General features: G+C 39.3%; 1 protein-coding gene across 3 annotated transcripts in view; it reads left to right on the top strand.

The window, feature by feature from the left end:
- The window catches only part of khdrbs3 (KH domain containing, RNA binding, signal transduction associated 3), a 101479-nt gene that overhangs the window by 34733 nt on the left and 45090 nt on the right, over window positions 1–21656 (top strand). For 2 of the 3 annotated variants that reach the window (XR_007882396.1, XM_051391160.1), the window contains exons 2-3: window positions 11439–11557; window positions 19761–19877. Coding sequence is in view for 2 of the 3 variants with exons in the window: in XM_051391160.1 (XP_051247120.1) it covers window positions 11439–11557; window positions 19761–19877 (236 nt within the window). In the remaining variant the exon portion in view is untranslated. The remainder of the gene's footprint in view (window positions 1–11438; window positions 11558–19760; window positions 19878–21656) is intronic. The other variant, XM_051391161.1, reaches the window with a different exon arrangement.

The raw sequence follows: 21656 nt of genomic DNA, 5'->3' as shown, positions 1-21656 counted from the left end.
ATTTGACTGGTTCCAGTTTAGCTCCATCCTCAGTAATTATTAGTAACTAGCTCAGTGTAGTATTTTCAATATGGGTGGTGCCATACCATTGTTCTGTTGGCCCGATATTCCATAACTCCAATAGTCCCAAAAATGTAGCATTGGACTGAAAGCCATTCGTCCTACAGTTCGTTATTCTGAGAACAAATGGCCATTGCGCTGAAGGTCCGCTGTTCCGAAAGCACACCCTCTGATATCACCAACTGATGGTGAGACACTGACGTAAATGACATACTTATTATAAACCAAACCATGGCCTAACCAAGTAGTTTTGAAGTCTAAACCTAACCAAAGTGCAACTGTTTCACATCGTCAACTGCATGTTCATTATTGTTACCATGACGACGAAGGTCACCTAACTTTGTCCTTCCCTGCATGTCCAAAACTCCAGGGTATTTTCAGAAAAACAGGTCTTCGTAGCAGTGGGCTTTTGTTTTCAGAATAAGGCTGTGGGACATTTTTCGGACTATTGGGGTTTCGGAATAATGGGCCATTGGAACAATGGGCATTCCCCATATGGATACGCTGGCAGAAGAGCAGCTAAAAAATAAACAAGGATTCTTGGTGATTTGATGAAAAAGGATTCTGGTTTGGATTCACGCTGTGTATGTTTTCAGTGACTCTCCATCTGTAATTGAATCTTACAGTATGTGTGGTTTAACTTCTCTGATGGATCTACAAACTCTCATGAGTAAAACACGAGTTTGTTTCAGTGGAATTTCTTGCTTCATCCTGCTGCTTTCTGGAAACTTCAGAGCAGTTTGATGTTTTTTAATGTATTGTGTAAAAACTGAATATTTGATGATGAGAAATATCTTGAATTATGTATGGGGGGAATATTATTAACCTATATAGGATGTTTGAGGATCAAACTCATTCCATATTCAGCATGTTTTAGGCTACAGTTTGGAATGTTCTATAGATTTGGTTTGGAACTTACATCCACTGTATAGCATAGTCAGCAAGTTATACAGTGTGTCTTATTATAATGTTCATAAATAAACTTAGCACTTCTGTAGGGAGCTGGTGTGATGGCAAGGTCACAGAGACAGCTCAATTCTAAGCTCAAGGTTTTGTTTATGATTAGTAGTATTTGTATTCTCTGGTAAATATGCATTAATGGACACTGTATTGTTCAGTAAAAGCGTCTCCATCAGCCAAAAGTCTACTTTAAGACTTGATTCACGATACTGAATCACTGAGTTTGTGTCCAATATTTACATTACACCACTGACATCTTTATCATCTGAGGAGCAGGAGATGGGTCTTAGCGTTCAGTCGGGTTATGGCTAAAAAGTGATGCCTGAACAAACGCGCGCACATCCTTTTATGTCTCTTGGATTTTTCTGAACCTCGCTACATCTGCCTCCATGCACTGCTCACTTTCTTTTCTCATGCAGGCATGGAAAACCTATTAGGGGGCAACCTTTTAAGGACACCAAATCATTTTTCAGGAATGTATTGTTGGCTTGCAAATTTTCTAATTCTAATTCTGTTTTATTTTAAACCACATGAAAACTTGCAAGACACTCACTGTTGATGTCCTATCCTATAAAACCTCCATCCATTACACTTTAATGCAGCTGCTCATGGTTTCATGGATGAGAGCAAATTTTGAAAGCAACATCCTCAGGTTGGCAGGTTAAGAACACTTTGATAATCCTAGAGAGCAAGTTTAAATGAACGGGTTCCAACATAAATGCACCCTGCAACTATCTTGATGATAAGCAAACACAGGTTGAAGGCATATGGAATGCTGTCACACGAGGTAGAAGCCTATAGCAACTCTGGCACCTTTGAGGTGAGTAGAACCCTTAAAGGCCTTAAAAAAAACAAGCTTGTGCACTTTGAACAACCCCGCCACCCAAGGGGAGCTTTAGGGAACTTCAATGTTCGTACAAAACCATTTTAAATTTGCGACTCTGCCCGAGGGTGAGGGAGAGCATTCCTAAAGATCCCATCATTTTGCAGTGGAAATGTTCTTTTTTATTTGTCTAATGTTCTAGCTATTACCACTGAGTTTGGCGGATTAAGATCGTCTGAGTTTGACTTCCACAGAGATCCACAGAATGAAGTCCCTGACTGGCTGGATATATTTATGATGCTTCACAGGCCGGATACTGAAATGAAAGAGGCACCACTCGAGGGGCTCTCTGTCTTAATCCGTGGACATTATCTCTACACTGTAAGCGGGTCTTGGCTCGTTACCTCGCAGTAGAGAGCCAGGCTGGCAGGGTTGCAGGGAGAGAGGCAGAAAGCGAAGGGGAAGGAGGGAGGGCCTTGCCCGGCCGCCGAGAATGTAATCTCCAGATTAGGGGGCGAGACGAATTCCTGCTGCCAGCCTGACCTTGTCAAGGCAATGGAGGAGCCAGAGTGAAATTGAGATTTCAGGACAGGAGCGAGTCGGGGCTTCTTTTTTTTCTTTTTTTTTTCCTGAGCGTTAGCGTTTCTCTTTCAAGGGTCACAGCCTTGACACCATGATTCACACTAAATGTGTGTGGTCACACTGGTAGCACACATGAAATGTGTGTGGGGCAAACTGTTTCTGGCACTGACCATACTGCCTGAATCCCTCAGCAGTCAGTCAGTCTACTGCAGTCTTTATGGGATGAAGCAACAACATAAAAAATGTCCAAAGCAGCATAGTTTGTCGTAATTTATTGAGACTTGGAAATGGCAATGTTCTCAATATCGTACCCGTATGTCAAGACAGTGTGGATTTTAGGATTTAGACATGGATAAAGACTTAGTTGCCATGCGTTTTACCTAGAATGACTAAGGATTTGAATGCCGCCATTGTCATTTAGACAGTAAGGAGCTCATTAAATTGGGTGAAAATGCTGCAGTGCTAAAATACAGATTGCTTTTTAGCTACAGTACAATTACTTAAAGCTCCATTGTGTAACATATATTGGTAGAAATGGAATATAGTATTCATAGGTATGTTTTTATTAGTGTAATCACCTACATATAGAAATCATCAGGAACTGCCATGTTTCTACAGTAGCCCAGAAGAGACAAAGACACTGGCTCTAGATAGGGCCTTTCATATTTTTTGCTGCCACCGTAGTTTCTCCTACATACATTCTCATTTGCTGTTTGTCAAATACAGACGCGAGCGGTGTTCAGTTAGTTGCAATCTGCCACTAAATTCTACACACTGGTCCTTTAATGTAATGTAATAGTAGAAATAACACAAAAAGTTGAATTAATAAGCAGTAAAAGACACTTTTGCTTGATTCAGTATTCTCAGGGGGGTTTTGCTAGCTGCTACAGCCTTAGCTATTTGGTCTTATCATAGTTAATGTTAGCCAATGTGACTCTTTTCTGTTTGTACAAATGTTTACCATTATACCATAACTGCCACTTACAAGTACAAGTTCAACAAATTGCTGTTTGTCTTGCTTGAAATATTTATGATTAAATAAGCCACAATCAGTGTTAAAGTTAAAGGGAGAAAAAAACAAAAATCAGTGAGCTTTTTAAATGTGTACTGGAAGTTTTATTTTGTTAACAAGCTTCCGTCTTACATTTTTGTTTTTAATATTTCAACTTTCTGAGTGACCGTAGTGTCCTTTGATTGGGTTTCTATAAGCATGTTCTGGTGGATAGAAACTGGAAAATGAGAATAATGATACAACATTCCTGTTTGAGCATTTCATTCATTTGACCCGTAATTGCTAAACAACAAAATAATGAGTCTGTCTGCCGCAGACAGCACCACACAGCATCAGTTGCATAAAGGAAGCGGCGGAAAGCTGCCGATAAACTACCATTGTGCTATTTAGACAAGATTTATTTTTATTGCCTCAGACGCTTGCTGGAGCAGAAGAGAAACTCACTGTCTTCCAATTTTCAATTCAATTATTTACGCAAGGACACACACAGAGAGCTAAGCTTTTCTATGCAGGTGCATCCTGCCTGTGCTTTGGTGAAATGAAGTGGTGCAAACACTAATAACATTCATAAAACACAAATGAATACAGAGAAATTGTCAGTTTTGCAGGTATTTCATGATTAGGAATGCGAGCAGGATCACATAGAGATAACAAATGCAACATAACACATAAAATTTTACCCCAAACACAATAAAATATACCATACCATGTTGCTTAATTGAAATGTCAAATATTTCTCCTATTATTTAAGACCAAAGGAATGTCTATGAAGAGTGGATAAAGGTGGCAGTAACTCCTGACTGTCTGTATTTCCTGCAGCTTAAAGGTTTCTGTGAGAAGCGCACACTGCCCGGGGGCACCATAGTTAGATAAATACCACAGTTAGATAAATACCTTTAGGTTGAGCCACTAACATAAAAAATTGTGGCATGAAACACTTTTTATGTACAATTAATTCCGAAGCAGCAGTCAGTTCCACTAAATTGAACCATGATATGGGGTTATATGTCTCCACTGGCTCCCTGAGAGAAAACACTGGCTGGGTTTTCATTCATTTCCATGCTACCTCAGTCTCAACCCCAGTTCCCCACACAGGATAAAAAGGTGCCATAAGATCTCTAATCCAAAGTCTGTGTCGAGCTAATTCAAAGTTTTAGACACAAACTGGTGTCAGAATACCCTTGAACATCCAAAGCCACTTTGAGGTCTTGGATAATTAGCGTTTGAATCATTGCATACACCAGGGAGAATGTACTTCTCATTATATTTGTTAGCTATGAACTTTTGCTTCACACATATTGTTTACCACAGTGGCACCACTAAGGGCACACAGACTGCCTTATTAGAGAACTGCTGACCCAATGCTATTTTTCACATTTAAATTAAAGCAACGCTGGCTCTTATCACTTTGATATTACCGGTAATCAGTTATGGGAAATGAAAAAAAACTATATTAGTAATGTTATTCCCAATAATGTTGTCTTTTATCCTTTGTTCCGGATCTGTTTCATTGACATTAAGGTAGGGCTGCTCCCGATTTGACTATTTGTTACTCTTTTTTTCAGTTCAGCCTCACACTAAACTCCAATATCAGCAATTTCAGCAGTGGAAATGTGGTTACATGAGTCTCATGCTTTAGCCCACTTCACGCCTTTTTTTGTCACAAAAACAGATTTCCACACAGTCAGAGTGCGTCCTGTAGGGCTGCATGATATTCTAAAAACATCATATTGCAATTATTTTGACAAATATTGCAATTGTGATATGATCTGATGATCATTTGTGCAATACAAATTTAATTTTTATTAACAAAAATGATAAAAATCATGATGATGTGACATTTTATGGGGTCTGTAACAAACCAACATGTTTTCTTAAAACTGGAGAACAAGATTTGTAGGCCAGGTCATCTCTGCAGCACTACATTATAATGCTGTTTTTTTTTTCACATTTTTCCTGTATCAAAAAATTGCAGCTTCAACTATTTGCATATTGCACTTGACCATATTGCATCTACGATAATATGTTGATTAATTTTGCAGCCCTGTCCTGCTCATAGTTATAAAATCTGACCATGGAGCGTCTCTCCTGCTCGGCTGTTCAGTCAATCACAGTAGACGGCACTAGAGTCGGTTGTACCACCATCTGGTTCAAAAATGGTTTAGCCGACTTTGCTGACCGGTGTCACCCTGTCGTCCGTTAACTACCACTCCGACAGTTTTTAAAGTGCAGAGATTGGACTGAAAAAAATGCCAGTTTACTTAGGGGCTTCTTGACTGATGACTCAAATTATTGAGTTTTCGGGGACAGACCCATATTAAAGGAATAGTTTAGATTTTTTTAGAATATACTACGTTTCTTGCCAATATTTAGATGAGAGGGTTGATATCACTCTCATGTCTGTGCGGAGCTAGATCTGGCAAGGAGGTTATTAGCTTAGCTTAACTTAAAGACTGGACGCAGGGGGAAACAGCATAAAAGCACTGGGCAGATTTTAGTTTTTGAACAAATTAAACAATCAAGATACAACAGCATACAACCCTAACCATAACCGTAAAGAGAGCCACGCTAGCTGTTTTCCTCCAGTCTCCATTCTTAGCTAGGTTAACTGACACTTACTAGAGAAATTCTATGTTTAGGCATAGAAATTTATGGGGGGGATTCTCTGTTGCAGCCTCACTTTCTGGGTTAGGCAGATGAAACATGTTATTTTACATAAAACCAAACACAATATAGATAAGTATAAAGCTTGTGCAGCTTTAAAAAACAGCACATTAATAGAAAAGTAACAAACCCATACACTGCAAACAGTGTACTGAATACATTTATTCTGTTTGCATTGCAGATCAGAAGGAGACACAATACATTCACTGCATTTATAACAAAGTGACACATGATCCTACAGTTGTGAATCTTCCTCCGTAGTGTCAGGTAGCAAGGGATACATCCGGTGTGCAGATACTGTATTTACGATGTATCTCATCCCTCAACATGAAACTAGTAGACTTAATGACCCAATTGCCTCCGTTATCAACACGACTCTCCAGTATGCAGCTGAAGTCATGCATAATCCCACAAAATCTACCCAGCTTATGAATTTTAAATGGGGAGGCCTAAATCACAGAGCTGCTTTTAAGTGAATCCATTTCTAATAGAAAAGCAGACAGCTGGGATGGTGTCCCGTTGTCGGGTGTCGTCACCCAGGCGGACGCATTTTATGGACTTTATGTGTGCAAAGGTTGTAAAATTGACATATTTGATGCAGGAGAAACCCTAAAAAAAAACTCCCAAGAAGTGGGACACGAGGTTGGAAAAAGGGGGACGCTGTTAGTGCTCTCTGCTCGGTTTATTATAACTATGGTATTATTTTAGTGGTTTTGTATTCACCAAGTTAATTGCTCTGATCTGGGATGATCATCCGCAACAGTGTTGAAAAAAATGAAAATAATTCAGCTTTTTAAGCCAATATGTCTCAGCTGCTCAGATATCCAAATGGAAGGAATGAAAGTAATATTGTATTTTGAAGTTATATTTGGCTCTCTGGTCTATGTGCTGCAAAGGAGCCACTTGCCCTATATATTGTTGAAATGTATCTACATCCATTTCTCCCTGATGACGGCTGTTGCAGCTGAATCATTTTCATTCTTCCAGTTTGATTTGAATCACGTATCTGCAAATGTGTTAAAATAGTATACTTGTGCGTTTCTAGTATAGTATTTTGCAAAGTGCAAAGAATAATTCTGGTTTATTACAAAATGGATCTTATCTAGTGTACTGGCCTTTAAGGAACCAAGTAGTTCAAACCAAGTGTCATCTGACCATGTCTCGGTGCAAAAGTGCTGTTGAAAATGGCCAAACTTAAAGGCCAAGTGAAAAACCTGCTGTTCTAGAAAGGGCCAAGTACAAACAAACAACTGTCTCTTCTCAAAGGCATAGTGTTGCGCTCAGTTATGCACATGAAAAGCAGGTGTGTGAGAAAGAGAGAGAAGTTCAAATCCAACATACTTTCTCGCCTCCGCACTCCTGGCCGATCACTGTGTAAAGTGGGTAAAATTTTTTATAAAAAAGTTTCGGAAAGTAAAAAAACAAGAAAATGTCTGGACACAGCCGCATACAATTGCGAGATTGTAAGGATGTGGGGGATTCAACAAACATTTCATTTGAAGCATAGTAACCCATTCTTACCAAATAGTTATAATAACATTGGTTCTAAGTAAATTGCTGAGATTTGGGAACTTGTCTGACATGGCAACAAACGCGAGCAGTAAGATCATCAGACAGGTTTTTCTTAAACCCACAGGTACTCAAGCTGTCCGTTGACCATGTTATGTTAACCACTTATCGTAGTTCTTTGGGCCATGTGCGATGAATTAAGAGAGCTCGATATGGGCGGAGAAAAACTGATATGTATGACATGTTCTGTGGTCCACACAATTTGGAAGTGAACAAGAGTTCGGGACTGTTAATAGTACCGACTAAATTACATTCATTACGTTGGTACTGCCGAGTAGTGATTCACATTAAATCAGCTGGTGCCAAATTCAAGATACCAGAGTGCATCTGGCTGAAAGAGTAACTTAGAATATAGAGAGACATAGAGAGAGCGAGACTAAGTCGCAGCGAGCTAGGGCACGCGGACAACCCTCCAATATTTGCAAAAAGTTTCTAAGCTGAAGAAACACCTGGTCAAAAATAAAATATATACAACGTGAGTGGTACCACACCCTAAAGTAAACCCAGAAGATGGAGAACATTTTTAGCTTATGCGCTTGGCAGTCAGTTTTCATTCAAGTGGCGAGGTGCCGTCTTTGAGTCTGTTATCCAGACCCTATAATACAACCATCGTTTGAGCACACAGCTTTCCTGTGAGAGATTGTTATTCACATTTCGCTTTTACCTCAAAATAAATTGGTTTAGGTAATGCACTGTGTGTAGCTGAACCTTTGGCTTGGTTTACAGCCACTCTGCTGTCTCACTGCTCATGTATCTTGTCCTATCAGACTTTGCTGTAGCGATGTCACCATATTCCCAAACGATGGCCAAAACTAAATACTAAAAATAAAATAATAGCTGTAATTGCCCAAAATTACCTTTCAATATTATTCATATTAATGTATTTTGGAGCCTAAGAAACCAAAAGGATTAAACATTATGTAGGATATGTTGCAAGTTTGCAACTCCTGCAAGACTCAAATGGAAGCAAAAGAATGAAAAGAATATAGCTGCCCTTGAGTAATAAGAAAAACCAACATGTCTCAGCAGCAACAGCCATCATCAGGGAAACTGGATGTACATATACATATTCAACAATATATGGGCCAAGTGTCTCCAGAGCACATAAGGTCAAACATAAGATACCTTAAGGAAATCTTCGAAATCTAGAACTGCATTAAGTGCAGCTGAAATATGTTGGCTTTAAACCATAAAGCTATAAACCCACTGAATTTCTTTCATTCTTCACATGCTGTAGCCCAAGTCAACATTGGAGCTGAATGGAAGATGTGTATTCACATAGAGGACAGCAACAATAACAATAGAGACGGAGACTTCCAGCGATATTTTTCAGTGAGTTCCAGGATTCTGAGGCACTGATTCAGTAAAAGTTTGTGTTGTGCTTTTCAAATGGCCAAATTCAGAATATCATGCTATTCACCATCCATTTGCAGCCAGAAGAGAGGGGTCCCATTGAACTAGAAGGGAACAAAAAAAAAGAAAACAACACATTGAGCTTGTGTCAGTGATGCATGTTTAAATCTCTTTCTTTTGAACACTTGGTAATGACTCAGAGGTGGAGGTGGTTCTCACTTCACCTCGTAAACTACGGCACAAACAAGATCTTTTGAAAGAACTGTGGCTAGTTAATTCACACTAGCTGATTCTGTGTTCAGAGGGTGAGCCCATTTGAAGCTGCAGTTTGGCTGCTTATTACACCTGCTGATTGATTGCCGTGCCCTATTGTTTTTTTTTTTTTTGTTTGTTTGCTTATTTGGACCCGAAATGCTAAACTCTTTTGTGGGTTTGTCGAAAAAAATGTGCTGTAAGCTTAAAAACAAAGAAATTAGACGATTTTCAGTTGAAACACAATCTCAGTCACAATCTCCCAACACATCACAGCCTGAATGTTTTGAGGACAGCGCCTGGTAGAAGGAGGAAACTCTGTCTTGGCATGTTGCTAGGCGATGCATTAATATTAATGTTGTCTTTTCTCAGAACGTGTGCACTCTCTGCCCCCCTTGGGATAAACTGAAGCTTAAAGATATCTCCATCTCACTGATACTTCTTTTATCCTCGTTAAAACTCGTATCAAGGGTTTTAATTACATTCTGCAAATGTAATGCTGCGTAGCTTTGTTGAGAAACCACAATTGCCTTTATAGTTTCCAGTTTGCAGTGCTGATATGCTCAGCTATATTCTGACCTATACTGTAATTGAAAACTGGTTCTGTGGTATATCTGGCCATGCTGTATTTAAACGTGGATGTTTATTATGTTTTCAGGTTGAAACATTTGGACTGAATGTAATCACCATCACATTTGATTCTGAACCAATCTTCCAAAATCTTTATTAAAATGTAAACTGTAAAGCTAAAGCGTCACGACTGCTCTGTTTATTTTTTTCCATTCAAAAATCATTTCAAACATGAGAAATAAATCTGTGATGGAGTACGCCCTCTGCCTCACCCTCTCCCCTGCCGGTCTTTTAGCCTGGAGTCTTTGTCGTAGCCTCCCCGCACCTCTCAGCTGCCCTCTCTGCAAAACCATTTTCCTGGCACTGAAACACAGATGTTATCCATCTGATTAAACGTTCAAGGTTACATCTCCAAATACATCAAAGTCTACCTCTCCCATAAGAGGAAGCGTGACAGCCAGTATTTTCGGTAGCCTGGAGGGGCAAGCACCAGTGTCCTCCCCATCATTTTTTTCTGTACAAGTAAATTGGTATCTCTGCCTAAATTACAAAGTGTAATGGTGATGACTCAGCCAGTAGGTGAGATGAATGATGCTAAAGGGATTTAGCATTCTTAGTCAATAAAAACAGTAGTAATAGGGTTTGTTTATAAGGCCTAAAGGGGTTGAGCAAATCTGCAAACTACTGCTTAGGAAGATAAGTTAGTTAAGAGTTAATCAACAAATTATGAGATTTTAATTTCAGTTTATCATATGTGGTTCTTTGTTTTATATCCTTGTAAACTGGTTACCTTCAGTTTTTGACTAGTGGTTGGAAAAAACAAGCATTTTGATGACGTTAATTGTATAAGACCTTTTTATCTAAGATTAATACCAATCTCATATCTGTGCATAACACCAGTAAACTAATACTTGTTTTCATTATTGATTAATCTACAAATGATTTTCTCAGTCAGTTGATTATTTGTGTAGTTTTTGAAATGAGTGTACACAGTGGAGCCCAGGGTGATGTCTTTAATATGCTGGTGTTGTCCAAAGATATTTAGGTTACAATTACAGAAGAGACCAAATTGTTTTTTAAGTGTTTTTGAGTTCATTATCTATTTAATCAACTAATCAATGAATCAACTAATTGTCTCAGCTCTAGGTAAGTACGGTACCTGAGATGGCACATGGCTATCCTAGCTTAGCATACAGATTGGAAGCAGGGAGAAACAGCCTAATAGCGTCATATATCTTGTTTAACCTGTGCAAAAACAAACACGTAGTTGCAGAGAGGTTGTCGTGTTTGGTACCATTGTGCCTGTATAGAAACCAATATGAAAACAAATGGTTACAGCACATTATTGCCCTGTATTTTTTAACTTTTGAACTCTTGCTGACTGCCCAAAGTCTTTATGCTAAGCTAGGCTAACCATGTCCTGACTGCAGCTCCGTACATAACACACAGACAGTGTGTTATTGATCTTCTCATATGTGTATTTTCCAAAATGTTGAACCATTCCTTTAATAGATAATGAAGATATTTTACAGTCTTGTATATTTATTGCTTGTTAACAATGACTGATCACTTTTTCTTCTTCCGTCTTTCTAGAGATTGAAAAAATTCAGAAAGATGAGGGGAAGGAAGAGGAGAAGTTCATCGACGTCGTCATCAACAAGAACATGAAACTGGGCCAGAAAGTTTTAATACCAGTCAAGCAGTTTCCTAAAGTAAGTGCTATAGTACCACCACCAGAGACTTATCCAAGAATGCGATGTGCACAGATAGAGAATTTTAGATTGGGTTATTTATAGATAATGAAGCCAACTACAGTAGTTCTGGTTTTGATTTAAATTCCTTACAACAGCCACTTGACACTTTTTGTTGATGTTTTATGTTATTAGATGTAGCATATCTGGAAGACAGCATACAGGCAGAGTGTTGGCTGACAGAACTGGGGTAGAACTATATTAGGGATGTTGCCTTCAGTCTGAAGAATGGTTTAAGCTTTTGAAACGTTACAACCGTAATTCTCACACTTCTCCCGCATACACACACCTCTCTATTACACTGACCTTGGTCAATGACGCTTTGATGTCTCGGTATATTAATTTGTCAATGAATATTTATGAATATATGATTCAAAGGAATTATCTCACAATGGATGTCATTTTCTTGAGTGTGCAGTGGATTTCTTATGATACCTGGTGTATGTATTAGTATGGAATACTTCTAGGTCTCTTTCAAGATCTAGATGTCTTTTTTTAATGAAAAATAATTGCTTGTATGGTGACAGTACAATTGCAAAGCAGCACATAAGTCACATTTATAGAGTCCTAGACAGCGAGCTTCACGATGACCTCAGCATGAAACAGTTTTGAGTGATAACACTGTTGCCACCTTCGAGAGCACTTCAGCCTCCCCCGCCACGAGGAGCCCTCACCGACAACTGCATTTATTGAAGCCATGCGCTCGGTGCATGACAGGGATTTCCCGCTGGGAGCACGATGGGGAGGCTGGTGTAAAAGTGAGAGGGCCGGCCTTAGACGGGGACATCACTCAAGTTTTCACCTCAGCCCTCCAGGGGAAAGGACAGCGGTAACCTACAGGATGTGGATTGAGAGAACAGCGGGGAGGAAACAGCACAGGAGTTGAACACTGAACCAACAAAGCTTTAGAGGTGCATTTGGGTTTAGTTTCCCCAAAACATGCTTTTCTGCTCAATATCGCTCAAATTTTAATGACATGCATGGGTGTAAAAAAACAGCTGTGTACCAGGTTTTATATTAGTCCACACCCAGCATTTAATTTAACACTTTACGGTAGCTTGGAAAACCTGAGAGAGAGTAGAGCTGTGTAAGCTCTGTGACAAACATATCCTCAGTCAACACTCTTTAATTTAAAATAATTGTTACTGAAAAATCTGAACTATTGAGCTCTCGGGATTATTCATTATTATAAGATTTCAGTTGTGTTTTCTATCTCATTCGCATTGCATTTAGCCCCTCTCCAGTGGCTCCCTGTGGCTTTGACAAAATATTATATGGAAATTAATTATGGTTATTTTTTTAACCTTTTCATTTATCGTTACATTCTTACATTAGCCATTACACACCAAATAAATAAATTGAGCAATTTGTCTACTAAAACGTGTGTCACCTTCCGCCTTTTCCTATATATTGCTTACCTCAATAGCGGTAACTGCTAGTCTTGAGTCTCCCTAACTATGCTAGTCTTTAAGGAAAATATAGAATTTAATAGTGTGTGGACCGTTTTGTTAGCTTTAACCGCCAACACTTCTGCCTTACCAGTATGTTGGTAATGCAGTGGGAAATCAGCATTATGAGGCTCAATTATGTTTTTTTAAAAGTTCCATGTTTCTAGCATCGGTGCCATAATCAGACCAAAAAAGGTGCCAGTACCCTAAATTAACACAACCCTCACCCTAACCACATAACCTGAACCCTAATTCTTTTGCCAAGGACATTCTTTTTAACAAGGACACTTTTTAGAGCTGTTTTTTTGTGCTAAGCTTGTTTAGTGTTTACTCAGAGACACAGTTACACAGGTGTTCAGGAGTACCTCACCAGCACTGCTGTAGGCTGGGTTGTAGAAAGACTGAAGTCCAAAAAACTGAACTTGCCTTGGGGAGTTTGGGACATCAAAGCATCAAAGTAAATTTTTTTTTAGAAAATTATTTCACAATTTTTATTGTCTACCCCTTGGAAAAATGCTCACAAGAGGTAGTAGTACTCAATAAAAAGTAAGGGTACTCATGTGGACAAAAATCTGAAGTGCCGATACTCAGTACTGGTGATCATTTCAAGCTCTGGCTAGTAGTTAGTGAAAGTTATACTACACATACTGCTAGCACCTTTCTACCTAAATTGTCTTTAGTGGTTGTATTTCAACGTGTAGTTAGGACCTGATTCAGAACTGAAGTATAATCATTGAAAGGTTCTCGAAACAACAGTTATAAAGCTTAGCCTAGTTTTTACATCAAAGTCAATGTACCACTAACAAGCAAATCAAAGCTCTCTTGGGGGTCTGATAAAGAAAGTCATTATTCTCACCAGGTATTGACATGCACTCGATGAAGAGCTGAAATACATTTTTGGTAAGCACTGAGTGCCGTGTATGTATGTATGTAGTTTCATCTGGAGGCTGATCTGAGTCTCCTAGGTTCACAGCTAAACAGATTTGCTTTGACAGCTTTGATAAGTCGAGCCACTAATACGCTGTTTAGAGCTCCAACAAGCCACCGAAGGAAGACAAATTCAATTTGTTCCATCTGACAGGTAGCAATGGCAAGAGTGATCGGTCTGACTTCAATGGGTTTTCTCCTGAGCTGCGAGCATCACCTTTTGGCTTCTGGCATTGAAGTGGCACAGACATTTTCCAAACAGCCATTTAGGAGCACGTGGAGAGAGGTTAAATCCATCCTCAACAAACATAGCTTTTTATCAAAATGAAGCGGGCAAGGACACCACGCAGCAAGTTCCAGGCTGCTGATTCTCTGTGATAAAATGGAGCTGTTCCTCGGCGATGATTTTTAATACCCAGCACTGATACATTTTTAGACTTTCTAAGATATTGGCAAGAGTGATGATATCATGGTGTTGTATGGGGTAGTTCTGCTGTGCAACGGACACTTCAGTGCTGTGGAGAAAGCTCTGCAGGAAACAAATAGATGCTCACATAGTAGCTTTTTTAGAGGAGGACAAGATTTAATTGAAACCTTGCCTACAGAAATAGAGAGAGTCTAAGATTTTAGATCATGATTTAAGCAGTATGACACATAATGTCACTCCTACTCAGGAACTAAAAATATCCCACCTTTTGAACAAGGATGCACTATCAGCGCTCATCTGTACATTTGCCGGATCTGTGGGCCTTCTCTCAGAAAGCATCTTTTGGCAGAAAGCACCGCAGGCCATTAGCGAGGCGTAAGGAGTCCCACTGGTTTATTTCCAGATCAGACTGTGGCTTTTCTCTGCGCTGGGAGCAGTGATTTATCCTTCTGCTTGTCGTTCCTGTCCTGCTGTCCTCAGCACAATCACTCTGCTCTGGCTCTCCGCGAGCACACCTTTCGCCAGGCTCGCAGTATTACATTCAGCAAATGATTAAAAGATATCAGATGTGCATCAGCCCCCCTCTCTCTGCCACCCTCCCCCCGCACCTCCTTCAAGTTAAGTATGATTAATCATACATCCTTCCTCTACTTGTGTTGGCTGTCTTTCTAATAATCCATATGACTCTTTTTGTTTCAGCTGAATATGGTGCAACAATTCAAATTCTTTTTTTTGTATTTTATTTGTAGTTATTTTCTGTGCAACTAACACCACAACAGAGCAGCAGGCTACAACCTGTGATTAAACACATCAGCTTTTATTCTGGAGATTACAGACAGCAGCGGCACAATCCTCTCACACAGTCTAATGACATGAACCAGTACAGGAGCCCAGGCAGGTTTTTGTAAATCACATAATCCCCTCGTGATAACGAAAGCATTAGCAAAACCCTAAAGCATCAATCACAGTAGGAGTCAGACTGATTTTGATTTCTGATACAGCAGGGATTACAGTTATGTGTTCGGTAAGGCTCATATACTTGGAGGATTGTCCATATGAGGAGATGTGTGTGACTCTGCAAAAGTATTGACCAGGTGGTGATGTGTCCACATTTAGACTCTCTGACATTTACTGGTATTAGTCCAGCAGACAGGAAGCAAATCTGCATGATCTCTTTTTAAATAGTCAGGAACTTAAAGTAGTGCCAAACAAATACCATTACATCATGTCAGTAAATTATCTATAATGCTAAAGTGGCTCAAGATAGTGTATGCCTAGCATGAGAACATGTTGTAAAAAGTTATACGGTGGTGTTAAACTATGGTGGATTAACCGGCTACAGAGTCTGGGCAAAAATGAACTGCTGGGCTCCTATTAACCTTCCGACTGTCCCCCTCTGTATGGTATTCTCATGATAAACTCTTTTGGCTCCAGGTTTACTGTGTGGTAATTTTATTAAATTAATTGATAAAGAAATATACATCTTTTAAGCACAATCAGACAGGGCACCAGGCTCCAACAATGTCTCCTAGAAATGGCGTTCATATAACTGAGTCGAAAAAAATTGTTAATTCTGTGGTTAAGGTTATAGAAAAATGGTGGTCTAGGTTTACAACTGACAAAACCTACACTGTTAAATTAGCAGTATATAAACAACATTTCTTGCACACATAGTTGAAAGATCAGGTAATACACTATTAGACTGAATTAAGGCCCTTATCATGGTAACAGGGCGCCTTTTTACCCTACTCTCAAACCAAATATTAATAAATCAAATTGTCACAAACCAGCCGGGCTTGTGGGGGCCCTTTGGGGATCTGGCGGCCTGGGGCAGTTTCCCACTTTTTCTCAGTCTGTAATCCAGACCTTCACATTTTTGTTGGAGTAATTTTCTCATGCTCCTCTTCCAACTTTTAAAAAATTATTTTTAGGGCATTTTGAGTCTAAACTTTAAACTTGACCTATTCAGTGTGTGCAGCAAGAATTTATGTTTCATTATTTTGCACTCATTATTTATATAGAGGAGAATGGTAGACTGATTGAATTAGAAACCTGCCCACAAGACATTAACGCACATTGTTTACAAAATCTGACATCCATACAAATTCAAAAAAAATAAAGTAATGTTTAATTAAAAGGTAGTTTCAGAGGATGTGTTTCTTCAGGTGTTGTGCTAGATTGGTTGGTTAGCACAGAGTAATGATGTCCTGTACTGTATTGCCACCATTTTTTCATTCAATAGATTCTCTGGGTCTTTCTGTTTTAAACTGCCCACTACAGACATTGCATCTCCTACATGAAACAGGGCATTTCTTCTCTTGTCAGCTCACCAACAAACCAGTGTTTAATTGTGTCCCGGGTTTCACAAAGAGTCAAACAAGTTGCAGAGTAAATTCATGTTTGCATCAATGTTCATGTATTTGCTCCTTTATGTCTTTATGTATGCACAGTTGATATGGCTCCTACGCTATCATATTAAAAGGAACACAGCAGAGCTTTGTTCTTGATCAGAAAAACATGCTTTTTTCCGTGTTCAAGCATTTTTATCCATCGATGTGCAGAATGCTGTTTGGCAGACCGAGGACTGAGATATCCATACAAACATGGTCAGATACACAACCTGTCAGAAAGGTGGAATGGGTGCACAAAAGCTGTAGTAACAGAGAGAAGTCGGCTGTGTGATCTGGCTCTGCAAATCATTGTTCAAGACACGACACAGCTCAGTGATCAAGGCTCTATCCAGGTGGAAATGATGGATGCGCAGGACAACGGTTAAACTCAGCACATTTAAAACATTTCCTGACACCCTCTGTTCGCCCCGGTAGCGCTGTCTCCTTTGATGATCCTTTTGTAAACTTGAATTCATTAGAGGCAGGACCTATCTTGTTTGCCTAGATAACTTTAAATGTAATTTTCCTGACCCAACAATTTGTTTCCTGCTCAATATATTTGGAGTTAATTAGTGCGCAAATTTCACTAGAGGTATTGAAATGTTTCAGGTGATGTATGAAGCATTCAAATGGACCTAAGTTAGCATCAAAGTCCACACACTCTAACAGGAAGGTGGACATGTCTTACATATTCATCAATCCAAGGTCATAACTTTGCAGGAGGCCACTTATTCCCATTTGCAAGTGCAGGGTTGGAATTAACACAGTGGGGCATGGTATTTAAGCAGAGGCGGGGGCTGAATAGGGTCCTGTATGACCACATCCAGTCACAGGACATGGGGTAATTATAAAAGTTGAAGGAACACACAGTAGCTGAGAATTGCTGGAGTTCAGCACGGCCAGGATAAAAACCCAACCTTGAGTTACTGCATTAGAGCGAATCACTAAAGCTTGCCTCTCAAATCCCTCACCCAGGAATTGGCAGGAGCCTCCTAATAAGCACTCGCTTTCTGAACAAAAGGCAGGAGAGATATAGGTGAGGTGTAGAACCAAACTGGCTGTTTTTTTTTACCTCCTGCTAGCTAATTGATGACCTAGATAGTTGAGGGAGACAGCTGTATAACTCACTGTTAAAGGAAAACATGGAGAGGGGGAGAAAAGCATCGGTCTCCTTTTGTCTCCCTGACCATCTTCCAGCTGCTGGTGGAATTGTGTTTAGTTTGTCTGAAGGTTGTATGACTAAGATGGGTGTCTGCAGCCAGCATGCCTCATAGTAATGCATAACATTTGGGTTTTTATGGCAAAAAAAGGTGACCTTGTGAAGTAATCTAAGCCAGGAGGCCTTTGATAGACGGCAACGTGCCAGAAGTGGTCAAGTTCAGTGTAAGCTCAAACCAGAACATTATGATAATGTTGCACATTGAAAATTTAATGTTTTTTTGGTGGCTTCACACCGGGAATGTTTCGCCACGTCTCTAATGACGTTTAACGCAGAAAACAGCAAAAACATTGACATTGTGTGGAAAGCGCCAAATACTAGTAAACTGCTTTGATTTGATTCTCTGACATCACAATAGGTACGGTGGATCAAGAGGGTCACATTATTCTCAGCAGGTACACATAAAAAACACAGCAATGTAAACCTGGCCCTACAATGTGACTCCAAATGATTTACCGGCCACCTGGCGGGTGACCCCAATTTATTTTTCTGTCAAACCTAAAATTTACCAGCATTTGGTGCTTTGAGGGTGTTAATTTTGGACCCTGTGTTGACTGCCTGTGAAAACAGTTGTATAATGTCTTCTGTAGCTCTGGTGGGAGTTTTATCAAGAAAATTACTCAAGTTACATCATGTAGGTAAGTGTTGGATTGTGGGAAGTGTATAGGAGCTTGACCTAGGGACTGAAACTCAGGATATCTTGGCTTTCCCTGCTTTGATTCTGACCATTTTTTTCTGTGCCCCTTTACAGTAATACTATGAGACTGTGACAAATTATTGGAAATTGTGATGTTAGTGAATTAAGGTTGGTTGGGGCAACCTGGTGGTCTAGGGTTTAAGGAGCAGTCCAAGAACTCAAACAACCCTGGTTCACGCCAGGAATTATTGTTGCATATTGTTCCTGATATTTATCACCTTGTTTCCCATCATGTATCTGTTGTCATCTGTATAATAAAGGCATATGACACCCAAAATGTTTTATTTACAGTTTATATTCTCCTGAAAAGACATACGTTATTATGAGTAAAGTCAAAATGCATAGATGCATAGATGTTTCTTTGTATTACTTACTCACCTAACTGTTATTGCATATTTAATGCTAATTCTAAGAGTCTATTCTAATCGTATTCTCTTCATTGACTATTTTACTGTTACAAGTTGAAGTCTGCCTTTAGTCTTAAGAATTAATTAAGAATGGACACTACCCTTTGCGAGAAAAACTGCATTATTAAGCAGATAAAATATGAGTAACTTGATACACATTATGTGATGTCACACTGAATGTATTTATAGGGTGGGTATCAGTAATGCATGCATTGGAAAAATGCAGTGGAAACGACCAAATTCATTAAAATGTGTTATCTGCAAGATGTATATAAATATGTATAAACACAGGTAATAGCATTCGTATTAGAACTTCTAACTTCATTGTGTTCTCACCACTTGCACCCTTGCTACTGTACATACAATTTTATGCTCAGGCAGACTTTTGGACAGAGAGTCAATAGCAGAGCATCTTCTCCCAGCATGAAACCATAACCCATGAAAAGGTGACACAGTGAACCTGGGATAAGACATCTCCAAAATGCTCCCATACTGATCCTATCGAGACACGAACAGGAAAAACTGCCGATAAGTTTTCATTAACTTCACTCGCTGGTTGAGCCACGTGTGATTGACATAAGAAATGCCTTTGCTCTTTATCTCAAACACACAGATTCTGATTGATCCGCGCTCTCGCTCTCTGTTGCAGTTTAACTTTGTCGGCAAACTCCTCGGGCCACGCGGGAACTCGTTAAAGAGACTACAAGAGGACACTCTCACAAAGATGTCAATTCTCGGAAAAGGATCCATGAGAGACAAAGAAAAGGTAACACTCCTCTCTTTTATTCCATTTTTCTCCCTGCCCTCTTTGCTCCTTTCACTCTTACCTCCACATCATTTTATCTTGGTGTGCTGCAGTAAGTCTTTAAAACGGCCTGAAGTGAAGGTGGGTGGGATCTGCTTTTTAAATTTAAGAAAGAGACATTTTATAGGAGGTCCAATTGAAAATCCAACTAATATTCGGATTGTCTGATGAATGCATTGACACAAGGTGTTCCAGTTTTCCTCAATGTTCCAGAACAGATATCTTTTAAAGAAAAGTTGTAAACTTTCCAGATTGTTATTTTAAAAATAGTTAGATTAGGCTTCCTTCTCAAGAAAACAAACTGTTTGGTCTTCTGCAAATAGTGAAAAAATGCCCATCGTGAGTTTGACATCTTCCTATGTCTTGTTGTGTCCAAGCAACGGTGTAAAACTCAAAGATATTAATTTTGCTACCATAGAAAAATAAGATAATAAAAAAATATTAATGTGTTTGAAGCAGGATCCAGTGAATTTTTTTCTATTTTTCTCCCAATCAACTAATTAATTAATCTTTTTTTGCAAGTTCTAACATCTATGTTTTCAACATAAAAAGAAAATCATCTAGTTTCGATTGTTCAATTTAATTTTCTAAAATTACCTCATTGTTGAATTGTGTGCTAAGCTGTTTGTAATGTTGCTGATATATTATAGATAATTAGAAATCCAACTGTTTGCAAACCTTTAACACAATCACATGGAGCAAATTCATCATTTTGAATAACATTGTTTTTCTGTTTGTTTTTCTTCACACCTTTAGCTTTATGTTTGTCTCATTTTAAAGCAGATCACCCCACTAACTCAGGCTACATTTGATTGACGGCTCATGGGATGGACGGTGTACAGCTTTCGAAAAACAGCTTCATCTTGAAAACAAATTTCAAAAGTTTATGGAAATGTGAATGATCTTGGGGATCACCAAACACATCTAAGATCCTTCAAAGCCTCTCTCTCTCTCTCATAAACAAAACACACACAAGTCAAATCCAGTGCAGACTCACAAAACAACAGTGTCTATATGTATACTTTTGTTTTCATATAAACTCTGTCACCTGACAGGAGAACAGCGTTTCATAATGAACCTAAATGGAAGGTAACAAAGAAATTAAGGATCTTATGAAAAGGCTCAAATACAATCCAGTTTAACAATTTCTATCATCCATGATCATCTGGGTACATAAAGAGAGGATATAAATGGCTCTAACAGCGTCTCTTTAGCAGTAGAATTGATTGCAGACCGGACTGGTTAACAGAGAATAAATCGACTTCACTTGGCTCGTCTGCGTCTCTGCTCTCCCTCTGTTTGTCAGGGTTGATTTGTTGGCAGCGATGATCCTCGCTATCATACAGCACATTCTTTTTGATTACTGTGATCAATAGTCTTTGATGGTCGACTCCTCTCGAGTACCTGGAGAAAAGATCTGTCACAGAGATGTGCTGACCTCGGCAGCCCTTACCTGTCCCCACAAACACACTGCAGGATTTATGACTGACAGCTTTCTGTCGGGGTGACGCGCCGTGCAGTGCCGCTTCCTCCTTTTTTAAGAAGGGGAAGAGGGATACACCCTTGCTGCAAAACTACTACTTTATCTTCAGCTGGTTGCTGACTCTCAGTTTTCAGCTGCACAGCGTGTGTCATCATAGTTTTCAGCAGTTGAAATTCCCTGTGTAGGTCAGAGAGCTGCACCGCTGCAGAGCAAAAAGAGGCTTTCAAGGTTTCTCAAGTCAAGTAAAAACAAGGCTG

Source organism: Dicentrarchus labrax, unplaced genomic scaffold (genome assembly GCF_905237075.1).
Source record: "Dicentrarchus labrax unplaced genomic scaffold, dlabrax2021, whole genome shotgun sequence".
Classification (NCBI taxonomy): domain Eukaryota; kingdom Metazoa; phylum Chordata; class Actinopteri; family Moronidae; genus Dicentrarchus; species Dicentrarchus labrax.
Note: the sequence above shows the minus strand (reverse complement) of the source record. Positions and strands in the feature narration are given on the sequence as shown.